The sequence below is a fragment of the Triplophysa rosa genome, linkage group LG25, assembly GCF_024868665.1.
Source record: "Triplophysa rosa linkage group LG25, Trosa_1v2, whole genome shotgun sequence".
NCBI lineage: Eukaryota > Metazoa > Chordata > Actinopteri > Cypriniformes > Nemacheilidae > Triplophysa > Triplophysa rosa.
In genome coordinates this window covers 10,603,198-10,616,559 of record NC_079914.1, presented here as the reverse complement: position 1 = coordinate 10,616,559, position 13,362 = coordinate 10,603,198, and the positions used below count along the sequence as shown (strand labels likewise).

General features: G+C 39.7%; 2 protein-coding genes across 2 annotated transcripts; both read left to right on the top strand.

The window, feature by feature from the left end:
• The first annotated feature begins 81 nt into the window (after positions 1-81).
• Positions 82-2,992, top strand: gpr88 (G protein-coupled receptor 88). The gene has a single exon (XM_057325341.1). It carries the CDS (start codon positions 1,690-1,692, stop codon positions 2,755-2,757), a length of 1,068 nt encoding a protein of 355 aa, XP_057181324.1. The 5' UTR covers positions 82-1,689; the 3' UTR covers positions 2,758-2,992.
• Positions 2,993-3,524: 532 nt separating this feature from the next.
• Positions 3,525-11,859, top strand: vcam1b (vascular cell adhesion molecule 1b). Its single transcript, XM_057326432.1, has 10 exons — positions 3,525-4,569; positions 5,101-5,373; positions 5,858-6,163; positions 6,311-6,571; positions 6,998-7,273; positions 7,384-7,659; positions 8,749-9,060; positions 9,132-9,407; positions 9,844-10,104; positions 10,179-11,859. Exons 1-10 carry the CDS (start codon positions 4,527-4,529, stop codon positions 10,334-10,336), a joined length of 2,442 nt encoding a protein of 813 aa, XP_057182415.1. The 5' UTR covers positions 3,525-4,526; the 3' UTR covers positions 10,337-11,859.
• The last annotated feature ends 1,503 nt before the right edge of the window (positions 11,860-13,362 follow it).

The window sequence follows — 13,362 nt, the reverse complement described above, 5'->3', positions numbered from 1 at the left end:
ACAGTCTCGGCATGTGCAGATGCCCAATTAGTTTTTCCACCGTAGATGAGCTGAAACTGTGCAGCTGTGTGCTTCAGAGGCGAATAAGCACTTATTTTTAGCAGCTGCGCGAAAATGAAGCGCAGACGATATTCTCGCCCTGACAACCATCGACGTGTGAACTGCAGATCATTTATGGACAGCTGTGAAGTTGCCTGCGAGTTGAAGATGTCTTCATACCCAGTCTTGCAAAACCAATAACATATTTCATACTGCAAATCTTGTAATATAAAGCAATAATTATTATATGAGCAGGGAGCTTCAGCATTATAGTTGTCACTGGTGTAATATCTTTAATTGTAGCCCCGAGACTGTGGGTTTAATAGACCTTTCATTTAGATTATAGAGGTGCAACGTCTGCCTTTGAAAATACATGAGATCAATGTTCAGCTACAAGCAAACGGCACTTGATGTAATAATGGTCATTGAGTTCCTCTGAAATTATACCGGCAAGGCAAGTTGACAAATCAAAACTCATGTTTGTTCGTCTCTCTCTCTCTCTACACTGTAAAATCTAGTGTACTATGGCATCATTATTCATGAATTTGTTTTTGACAGATAGAGAGCTTCTTATGTTTGGTTTACTCAAACTACTACATGAAAAAAATACTGTAATATTTACTATAATAAACTGTAATAAAAATTACTAGAGACTAGTGTTTTGAATCCTACTATAGTAAATAATACAGTATGCTACTACCATTTGTCTATTTGCTAGTTAATACTACAGAATAGCCTACTATAGGCCTACTATATTGTAATAATACTACTACAGTTTGTTTTCTAAAGTACACTACAATTTACTTTTATTGTTTTTTTCAGCAGGGTACCCCTACCCTTGCTGAAAAAACAATAGAACCCCAACAGAAACCATTACAGAAATTCTAATGGTTTACAATAAGATACCATTATGAACCATTAGCTTTTTCCATTAAAACCATTACAAAATGCCTTTTTGTAGTGTGTTTTGGGCATTATTCCAGTAGGATTTAACATCCCACCAATAGAATCCATCACATACCAGTAGAACCATTACAGTTTCCATTTAAACCAATACAAATCCCTTTAAAGCCAATAAAACCATTATAACTTCTTTAATGGTTTCTATTGATTTTTTCAGCAGGGACCAGTATACACCATTATAGTTTCCATTGAAACCAATATGATTCCCATTATAACCATTAAATCTATTCGATTTCCTATTGTGTTTTGGGCAGAGTTCTATTTTTTTGGCAGGGATGTCTGCAGTATCTATAGTTATCATCTACGTGCGATCTGACATTTCCTAATCAATCCACATCTTAACTGTTAACGTGTAACCTTGGTCTTATTGCTGAATCTTCTCAATGGGGAGCCCGTGGATTATAATATGAGTCGATACATTAACGAGTCGCCTGTGGTGGTTGTGCTCACTGTAAATAATGAAGAAACAGACACGTGAGAATGCAGCGTGGGCTCGTGTTGATCTCACGCCTCTCCCTGCGAGGTAAAACCACACATGTGCTCGTACGCACACATAAAGCCCCTTCTCCACGGCGTCGCCGAAGGGGGGGGGGGGGCTGCGCTCTCGCACGCACGTACGTTTCACCGTTTATGCCACATAATGTGAGACTCATGAGATAAGATGACGTGAAACTACTTATCTCCATCATGCCAAACGCCACGGACGCGCCGCTGTCCGAATGCGCGCTGGGACGCGGATCGCGCATATCGCTGACCACGATCTACTCCTTCATGTGCGTTTTGGGCACCATCCTCAATCTCTTGGTCATCTATCTGGTCGTCACCTTCAAGAAGCTCCGCACGGCCAGCAATGCGTTCATTGTGAACGGTTGCGTGGCTGATCTATTGGTGTGCGCTTTTTGGATGCCCCACGAAGCGGTGAGTACCTCCACCGGGAGATTCCTGGTGGTCGGGTACCACGCGTTCAAAGAAGCGCTGTTGTTTCTGGGAATCACGGTGTCTTTGCTTTCGCACTCGCTTATTGCTGTGAATCGCTATGTTTTGATCACCAAAACCCCCGCTGTGTATCAAAGCTTGTATCAGAAGAGAAACACCGAATGGATGATCGCCGGATCGTGGCTCATCTCTCTAGGTTCTTTGTTTCCGTGGCTTACGTCCTTTAGGTACTCCCCTGAAAAATGCAGGGAAGCTGAGGATGCGGGCGCAGCATCAGCACCAGCATCCTTCGCGAGGGGGACGTCGGTGTCCGTCTTGTCGAGTCCGTTCGCCGCCGGCACGTTGGCGGTCACTATCATCGGACAGACTTTTATCGTGGTGTATTGCTACTTGAAAATCTTCCGTCGGGTGCAAATAAGCGTGAAACGAGTCAGTATTTTGAATTTCCAAATCGTGAACAATCTTCCCTATTCGTTCCCGAGAAAAGACAAGCGTTTGGGTTTCTTCGTCCTCGCGGTGTGCTTCATATTCATCCTCACAACCGAACCCCTTTTTTGGGTTCTCGTCGCGGGACTGTTCGTGCCCGTGTCTATGGCACTTTGGACATCGACGTGGGTTGTCTTCTGCACTATATTCGTATCCAATCCATTTCTGTACACCTGGAAAAACGAGGAGTTCAGGAAATCGTTTAGATCTGTGATGAGAGGAGATTTCTTGAGGGGATCAACGGTTGGGGTCGAACCCATCACCATCAATACCATTTCTCACATTTTCCCACGACAGAACAGCCGTAGGGCATTCCTGGGTGAAATGAACTAGTTGCCAAAATTCGCTCGTGCCTGGACGAGATGTCCAAGATGCTTACAATCTGCCAGTGAAGATAAGCTGCATGTATTTTACCGTGTTTTGTAAAGCAGAGTTTGTTTTGTAAAACTTTGTGAAACTGGATGTGTGAAGTGTTTTTTTTTTGGTAAAACTGTGAAGGCTACACTGCCACCTTTTTCAAATAAAAATGTTCATGAATGTGTTCAAATAAACGGGATTTAAAATCTCATCTCAGTGTGTATTTCATTTTAAGTGTTTGATATATATAATATATATATAATATATAGCATTATTTATTTATTTATTTATTTCTAAGAGCATCTTATGTCAACTAAATATTTATATTAGCCACATCACCTCAAGCCGTTTAGTTTAATTATTTACATTAGCAAACGTATCACATTGTCTTTTATTTTAGTAAACGTATTCTATTAAAGGTGCAACAATAAAGATGCTAAAAATGTTTTTTTTTTCAGTGATACCCTTTTGATTCCCTTAAAGAACCTTATAATCAAAGAAACAACTTTCTTATGTTTTTGCAGTCTGTAGAACCAATTTCACTATGAAACAAATGAATTTATTAAATATTATTAAATAATAATTAATTAAGTAAATTTTTTAAACATTTTTACTTTATTGAATGTTTAATTAAATATTTAATTAATTAAATAATTCATTAAATATTTTCTTTGTCCGTAGAACAGTTCCCTTTACGAAAAACCATTTTTGCAACAAAAAGTGTTTATTCGTTTTTATTTTATTTCATTTGAACTCAAATAAATTACTCAAATTTGAACTCAAGAAAAATTGTCCTCGGGTTATTCACAAAACAGAGTCTATTGTGCAGTGCTGAGGTGTTTTAACCCCGAGGTGAGCTTAATGCCATTCAACCATATCCCGTCTTAAAGGCACAGTTACATAACACGCTTTCCTCAGCTGTTTAAAACATCTGTGCGAATGACCTGAAGGATGACACCGTTTCTTGACCTGACCCGGGACACACTCAGCAAAACAACAAATGAGAATTCTATAGGGTTACATTTTTAGCCAAAGCTCTAATAGCAGAAGAATTGAGTTGCTGTAACTTAAAAGTTGAAATTGAAGAATATAAAATAGTAAGTTGAAATGACTTGTTTGATTCTACTTTAAGTCTTTAATGTCTTAATAGGCCTCCTTTTCACTTCACTTGATGCCGGTCAAGCTCATATTTCACACTAGAGGCTAAAATATAGCTTGCGTCATAAATCATTCAATTCCATTCAAGTGAATTCCAGTCATTATTCGTTAAGATTTTGCACCTGGAACTGTAACACAACACTCACCCCCATAACCTATGTATACCTCTTTCTTATAGATTCAACATTTCTGGGGAAAAGGAACATTTGCCCAAACTTGCCCACTTCGTGACAGAACAGATAAACTATGTGCCTGAACATTTGCAATCAGATTAACTTGCGGGGCTTTTCATAGTCCATAATGGAAGATAATAGTATTGTGGAAATGGGGAAATTTCCTGTGACACGAGCGTCTCGGGACAGCAGGGGGAGCCTCGACACTTTCACTATCGTTTCTGATGGCGTCAGTTGTGACTCCTCACACAAGGCGCTGGGGCTGGGAAATTCCTCCATCACATATGAGAGGCCACCCCCCCCCCACCACCCCTTGAATAAATATGCAAACCTTGAGACAACCAAGTTCATTTGGGGATTTATCCTAAAAGGACGTTGGGTATAGTGAACATTGCCTTGAATTAAAGTCTCAACATGGATTTAACTTTGCTTGTGTTTTTACTTCTTCCAGTTGTTGGTAAGTTGAATTCTTTAAACAAAATGTTTAATTGTATTGTATTGATGATTTAAAGGGCATCAGACATCTTTGAGTTACAGAAGGTTTGGTTGATTTAGCTACATACAGTAGGTCTACTTGGGCTACATCATAATTTTTATTGCAAAATTGTGAAATATTATAAAACGTAATATATACTTAATTTTTTTTAAGAATGATGTAGTGCATGAATGAATGAAAACAATAAAAAGACAGCCTTTACAGGAATTATATATTTAATGGTGATGGTGGCAGCCTATTGATTTTAATGGGAACTATCTCTTTGTGTGTCTAGTTGTAATTCGTTGGGTTTTTTTGTGGGATCTGGTGGATAAAACACCATTAGATCCTACAGGAATAAGACCCAGAACACACTGGGTAGAGGAATTTTGTGGGCATACTGGTTTTAATGGTAAACATGCCTCGTGGTATTTGTAATGGAAACAAACCATTCGAGTATTTATTGTTTTAGCAATGATTTGCACGTATCTCAAAAAACTGTTGTTTTCAAAGCTGCTTCACATAAGGTGGACCTGCCCCCCAAAGTTGTGTTCAAAATGGGCGACAGGAGGGAGCTGACGTGCAGCATGCGCTCGTGCCCGGGCGAGTTGAAGTTTGTTTGGACTCCGTTAGAGGACAAACCGCTATTTGCCGCTGTTAAAAACAAGCCCACGGAGTCCGTGCTGATCTTCGAAAATGTCACGAGGAATCACGAAAACACCGTGCTGTGCAAAGCGACCTGTGGGAAGGAGACGAAACAGGCGAAAACTACGATTAAAGTTTATTGTAAGTGTTCAATGTCAGCATCCCCAGAGTGCACCGCTAGCAGGTGGCCCACCGGGGCTAGTTGTCACATATGTAAATATTTGTCAGAGTAATTGGTTTACCGTAACATTTTATGCGTTCTTAGAAGTATTTTAACAGCTGTTTATTTAAAATTATTTATTGTTTATTTATAATTATTTATAAAATTAGCCATTATTTACTATGGCAAAAGTGCAGTAACCTTTTTTTCTGGTAGATTGACATTTGTATTACCATATTTTTTTTACTACAAATAGGTTATCGTGGTTAAATTATGATTACTATAGTAAGTGGTTTTACTACAAATACCATAGTTTTACTGTACCATTTTCGCAAAGGATCACACATCACAAAGCAATTCATGAAACAATAAAACTGGAAGAATTGACCATTTTGAGTTGTTGAATTGTATAATGCGACAACTTTCCCCATCCTGACATTAATGTAATATATCCTTGTGTTCTAGCTTTTCCAAGAAACCCAGTCATATCTGGGAATGATGGCTTGATACTGGGTGAAGAGAACGTCCTGACCTGTGAAGTATCTCACGTATACCCTTCAGAGTTCCTTGAAGTAGAATTGTTACAAGGAGACACGGTTCTTCAGGCTAAAGAAGGAGAACCCAACACAGATGGTCTGTTGATATCTCACAAATTCAAACCTTCAAGTGCGGATGATGGGAACGCCGTAACCTGCCGAGCATCGCTCAATATGGACAGTATACCATCTGACGGAATGATAAGGGAAACATCTGGACACTTGAGCGTTCTTTGTAAGTTTCTCCAAAGTCCATTGAAGTTCAATAGAACGTTTAAAATGAGTTTCAGATTGAACTCACACCGGATGCGGAAACGGCAATTCCTCTCGAAAATACGCCGTCTTATTCTGTGATCTGTTTTCTCATTGCTTGCTTTCACAGCTGCACCTCATAATGTGAGAGTGTCTGGATTTGCTGCGGTCTCTCTGGGATCTGGTTTAACTTTGACCTGTGAGGCCGAGGGCAGCCCTGAGCCTGCGTTTACATGGACGGCCCTCAAACCAGATGGCCAGCGGGTTGAAATGGGAAAACTTCGAGAGCTCTTCGTGCGCAACGTGTCCCTGACTGATACGGGTATTTACCGGTGTGAAGTTAGCAATCGATTGGGAAGCCAAACGGCCGACGTTTCTGTTGTCGTTAAAGGTTAGTAGGAAACCTGAGATGGGAAGTTACAGGTTACTTTACGTACTTGACCCTTTACGTGGGTTGACTGCTCAAAACATAAATCACAACAAATATTTTAAAGGGATACTTTACCCAAAAATGAAAATTCTGTCATCATTTACTCACCTTCGAGTTGTTCCAAATCTGTATATATTTCTTTGTTCTGATGAACACAGAGGAAGATATTTTTGCAAGAATGCTTATAACCAAACAGATTTTGCCTCCCATTGACTCCCATAGTAGGAAAAAATATTATATCATTTTTTTGTTCTGTTGAACACAAAAGAAGACATTTTGAAGAATGTAGGACAACAAACAGTTCTGGGGCACTTTTGACTACCATTGTATTTTTTCCTACTATGGTAGTCAATGATTTATATAATGATATAAATAAATATTTTCCAGCACCCCCAATGGAAACAATCATTGAAGCAAGACCGCAAACAGTTCTGAAGGAAGGAGAGTCCATAAGCATCTACTGCAAGTCCGACAGGGTCCCGGTGGAGCGCGTGGTTTTGAGACTCATGGTGGACGGCCGAGAAACAGAGCTGAAGACCAGTGTTGGGGCTGAAACCACATTTACACTTGATTCCGTCAAGCTGTCTGACTCTGGATTGTATGTGTGCGAGGCTTTCAATGAGTATGGACGTCAGAGAGCCACTCTCAGTCTAACCGTTGAAAGTAAGACCTCAAAATTCCGACCTGGATGCAAAATGTGGGCATCTATATATTAATGGAAGTAATAGACATGGACTGTAATATTGGGTAAACAAATATTTTTTGCTTTATAGCTCATTTACTTGAAGTGGTGCTACAACCAGACGGCGTGATCGTGGCAGAACGTGGCTCCGGTCATGCGCTTTCCTGTCAGGCGTCAGGTTGCCCTCAGCCCACGTTCTCCTGGAGGCGTCTTGAGAATCTGCCGACCCGAGGCCTAACAGAGACCATCGGCTTCCTGTCCCAGCTGTTCCTCGACCCAGTGGAGTTGGAAGACGAGGGAACTTATATCTGTGAGGTCACATGTGGTTCAGTTGCGGAGTCTAAACAGACCGAAATGAAGTTGTTCTGTAAGTGTCAACAAGGGGGGTTTTTACTAGAAAGTGTTTAGCGTTGAGTTAAAAAAATAATACATTGAACTGCTACAGTTATGGGGTTTATCAGGAAATTTACTAACATTTTTTTCATTTGTTGACTGTTACCAGACGTCAAATATCAGTAATTTAAATGACTGAAAATTATGGAAATATCGAAAATGTGATTTTAGTTTGCAATAACTGAATGAATTTAATATGGTTGGTCAAAGATATGTTAGTTATATATTTTTAATTTATTAAATATGTTTTATTTAATTAATTTTGGATTGATTTGGAACAGTAGTTCTCAAACTGGGGGCCATGGCCCCTGGAGGGGCCCCGAGATGGATCCAGGGGGCCACAGATTTTGTGGCATTTTATGAAATATAGAAATTGATCATAGATTTTATGCAATCAAACATCAGAAAAATAAGACCACCAGACAAAAGAATTGATGTTTCAGGATTGTATAACCGAATATGTTTTTGTTTAAATAAAAATGTTAAATTTAAGATTATAAGTCTTTACAGTATTTGGGGGGCCGCAAAGCGATGCACTCTACACAAAGGGGGCCTTACAACAAAAAAGTTTGAGAACCCCTGATTTAGAAAACATAAAGCATTATTGCGTATCATTATGTGTATTTTGTTAAAAATCTATTTTGTAAACTAAACTATCAGAATAGTTGAACTTTTCGAGAAAAACAACGCAGTTTAGGAGTCTCGCTTTAAAAATATTTCGCTTTGACTAGATGCAGGAATGAATACATCCGTTGGAACACTTTCCAAAGCCATTCTCTACAAAGTCTCCCAGAGCTTGCCGGGGTTGAGGTTGACAGGATTTAATACTCCTCTGATAGCAAACTTTAGTGCTTGAAAGGTCACAAAGACTTCCTTAAAACATTCTGCTGTTCTTTCGGCAGAGATTAACTCTGCAACATGCGAGGGAGTGTTGGTTTGTTTACAGTCTGACTTTCAATGCATATCGGCTTTCCTTCATCAAAGTCCTTCTCAATCTCGAGAGTTTATCAGTTCTGCTGTACATTTATACTTCCTGAGATGTTAAATTTTTTTCTCTCATCAGCATTCCCTACAAGTCCGGTCTTAGAAAGTTCTGGACCTTCTCTGGAGGGAGAGACGGTACGCTTGACCTGCAGCGTTCGGGATGTTTTTCCAGCCGACATTTTCCGAATTACGTGGATGGATGGGGAGCGAGAACTCATCTCGGAATCTGGAACGTTTTCAAGTCGACCGCAGAATCTGACTTCGGTGTTGTCTTATGACATAGAAGCCAAAGACAAGGACAAATCGATCACCTGCAAAGTCTTGTTGGACATTGATGGTGTGCCGGCAGCGCAAGCCGTAAAGACATCTTCGACAACATTGTCCCTTCACTGTAAGTCAATACGATTTTATGTTGTTTTGTAGTTCCTTCCCAAATTAAAAGGGATTCAAAACATTTTTCAGATCCTCCCAGAGGAACCAGGATAACGGTGAGCCCACAGGTGGATTTGAAGGAAGGAGAATCTGTGAGCATTTCCTGTCTGTCCGACAGCGTCCCGGTGGGTCGTGTGGTGCTGAGGAGGGTGGTGGACGCTATAGAAACAGAGCTGAAGGCCAATGAAGGGGCTGAAACATCAGTTATACTCCCTTCCGTCGACCTGGATGACTCTGGGCTGTATGTGTGTGAAGCTTTTAACCAGTATGGAAGCCACCGAGACAGTGTTCAAGTTATTGTGAAAAGTAAGTTCTTGCATTGAATTCGCCATGTTGTTTCTACAGTAGCCCTAGACGGACAAACTGCTCTCCAGAGCTTGTTTCGTAAAAAAAAGAAGCGAAAACGACATCTTAGTTCTGTGTCAGCCACTGTAGTGCTTCAAAAGTGAGCCATTGGTTGCAATTCGCAACCTCACCGCTAGATGCTGCTAAATTTCATACACTAGACCTTTAAAATGCTGTCATATTATCTTATTATATAAAATCCAAAATATTCCAGTATATCAACGTTCGATATATCAATATATTACTATTAAACTGGATTCAAAATAAGTGCCTTTCTCTCCATTTTGCCTCGTTCTCCTTCTGTCAAAACAAAATACATGTCTTTGTCATAACTTTATGATTTGTGTAATAAAACTCCCACAAGCAATTAACAATCATTACGTCTCTTTTTACTCAGCACCACCCAGAAATACGACGGTGGAGGTCTTACCATCCTCTGAGGTTCAGGAGGGCCAAAATATCACCATCTGTTGTAACTCCGTGAGCTTTCCTCCACCTGCTGTGGTCCTCAGGAAGCTGGATAGCGATTCTGTGATCTACTCTCCCGATGGCGTCTTTCAGTTGATCAACCTCACTCCAAACGACACAGGCCTGTATCAGGTCAACGTCACCAATGACTTGGGCTACGAGACGGAGATTTTCCTTATTAACGTGAAGGGTGAGTGAAACTCAGATAAACAAAAAAAATTGATCAAATGTACCCAGAATCTATAAACCTTTGTTGCATTACAGAAAAGCGCTTCGAGTCCCCACCGAGCTGGAATGATTTTGTAACCGCCGCAGTTTGCCTGGGATCTGCATTGGCGCTACTTGGCATTGTCGTTTATCTCTGGAGGGAAAGTAAGAAGGGATCGTACGATCTCACCAAATGCAATCCGGACACTGTATAGACTGTTTTTAAACTCCACGAACTCTCGGAATCTGTTTGAGTCGGGGTCTCCCTAAAGCTAGAGCGGCAGGCGAACGCATTTCCAGTCACCGTGTCGGGTGACAGAACCTCAGATGGTTGAGAACCCGCCTTTTCCACAAATAGAGACAATCAACGTGACTGTCGTCAAGGGAAATCGTGCTGGTGAAGCTTCTGAAGGTTTCTTCGTGGTCTTGAGACGTGGCAGCTGTCTTTACAACTGTGAATTAGTTCACAATGTGACTGACATTGTTTTTCACTTCATAAGTCAAATCGAATGTGCAACACAAATGTAAAAATGTAGATTTAAACATGTAGGGATTGAAAGCAAGAAGTCAAGCAATGTAAAACTGACAAATGTGTTTTCCGTTCTGCTACTGGCTGTGTTTAAGTACAGAGCAATGGACACAGTTTTAGTTCTTGCGATGAAAGTCTGTGCATGTTATTTGATCAAAAATCTTTATAACCTTTCCTCAACGTGTAATGCAACGTAACAACTTTCCTTTGGCTGATGTCACCAGGCGTCATCTTTATTTGACCTGTTTTGAAGATATCAGTTTTCCACAATTAATTTGCAATATGTAGATAAACGTAAGAGTCCTATTTATTTTTTCATGTTTGATCCGAAATATGTCACACTGTAAATTGGTTTCAAAAGGCTTTTTATGTACATTAATGTGTAATGTGTTATGCTGCGTTTGGTAGAGTGTTATACTGTAGATGTCTACTGTACATTCTGTTGTTTTTAACCTCAATGTCTGTTGAAGAAGATGCTGTGTACTGCACTTTCTGTATTTAAATCACTGTGTTTCAATCTTGAATGTTTTCATAAATATTTTTTTTAAACAAGCAATTGTGATGTGATCCTGGACGGTGATATGGGAAACTCCAGTGAAAATGAGGGGGATTTTTTGGTCATTTGATATTTTCCACAGCGTCTACCTTCGCTTTTTGAAATTTCACTTTCACTTTTTCTGTTTGCATTATGCAACATTTTTCTTGTAATTCAGCCCAATAAATGTGAAGGGGTGTATTTGTTTTAGTTTAACGTGGTTGGTTATTGGTACAAGCTGTTTCCTAAATTTGAACAAGATGGATCAAAATGAGTTGGCCTTACAAAAATAACTACGTACAGTACATGTCTCTGTCCTTACACGACCAATCAAAACGTTCTGTTTCAATCTGCTTATTAAGATCAAACGATGCAAAACCGAGTTCCCAGCTCCCTTTTTAGTGCATTATATTGATTTGCCCCAGTAGCTGTAATAGGCTGTTGCCATGGTGACCACCCATGCCATGTGATTGGGGGTGTTGGTTTTTCTTGTTCCTCTGGGAAAAAGGAAGGTGTGAATAGATCAGTGTTTCCTTAGAAAGATGCAGAGCCAGAAAGGTTTCCAAATATATTTCTAACCGCTTTCATGCTAAATTTAGAAGAAAATTAGTTTTGAAGAGTAAGCTGTGAATTTTATTCCCTACTGTCACAACAAAGTGTTTGTGTTTATGAAATGACAGAATGAAATAAACATTTCTACATTTTTCATTAAAATCACACAAGGGAGTTTATGTTGATAATACGTTGCCAGGAGGTTGTTATTGCATTTTAGGTTGTTGCTAGTTGATCGTTAAATGTTCTGGATGGTTCCTAAATATGTGCTTACCAGAATCTTTGTCCAACCTGATCTCGAGGAAATTCATAACTATTTCATGAGGTGACTAAATTATGTGAATTAATTGTATGTGAATCATAAAAAAGCCCCACTCCTAAATGTAACCATCACTGGTGCTAAAGTAAAACATACGAATAAGATTGTATAAATTCATACAAAAAAGTAACCAAATTGGAATTGCGAATTGGCATGGGATAATATTGTCCTGTCCTGCCTCTGATTGATTGATATGCTGGAAAGACTGCTTCCTGATTATTCATAATTACGTGCTAGCGAACCTACAATTAACGTAATAGGAAAATGATCAGCACCATTTCATCTCTGTTCACTGTCTTCTGACATCTGGCCATTCACAGTGATTCATGTACAATGACTCATCAGACACTTTTCTGCATTTCATTTTTGCTTTCACTGCCTCGGCTATGAATGTTTTCAATTTAGTTTGTGTTTTCAAACCTGTGTGACTTTCTTTCTTCTGCAAAACACAAAAGAAGATATTTTGAAGAACGTTGGTAACCGGACCACATTGACCCCCATTGACACAAAACCACAGAGACATTCTCAAAATAGCATCTTTTGTGTTCCACAGATGAAAGAGCCACATAGGCTACAGGTTACAATAAATGATCAAATAAATGAAAGAATTTTTATTTTTGGTGAACTTTCCCTTTAACAACTGGAGCAGTAGGCTATGTTTTTACAATGTTACTTAGTTGAGGGGAATGAACTCTCAAAATGACATTAATATTAACATGTTAAAATTAGACAGATCAACGGTTCATAAAGCTTGTAAAACCTTCATCATTTTAAAAGCTTTCTTAGGAACACATTGTGCAAGACTTTGTTGGCCCTTTTAACCCCTCTTATGCAACTCCACAGCGAAAACGATGAGCAACAATGATTTGTGATGAGTCTTGACTTTTTTAATAATTTAGAGACAGCGGTATTTCCTGATTCGCAGTTAACATGGACAAGGAACATCTCTGGAGCGAGGGCCCCCATCTGCCTCCGTGCTAGTTTATTTGATCGGCGTTTAAAGAAAAGCAGAGTATTTATGGATGAGAACCCCGCGGTTCAGCAGATGGCGGTTGACCCAGGGTCTCGGCGTTCTCGCGGAGCGTCCATTGTCACCGCAGCGGCCGCCGGCGATGTGGAGGATCAGCATCTTTTTTAACGACGTCCACGCTGCTTTGTTTTCCATAAGAGCTGTTGTTTTCATTGTTTCCTTTATATGTATTTACATCGGAAGCATAGTGTACATACAAAGTGTCCACTCAGATTTTTAGGGGGCCGAGTAGATGAGAACATCTTCGAAAACAACGTTTAAGAATAGAAAAAAGTA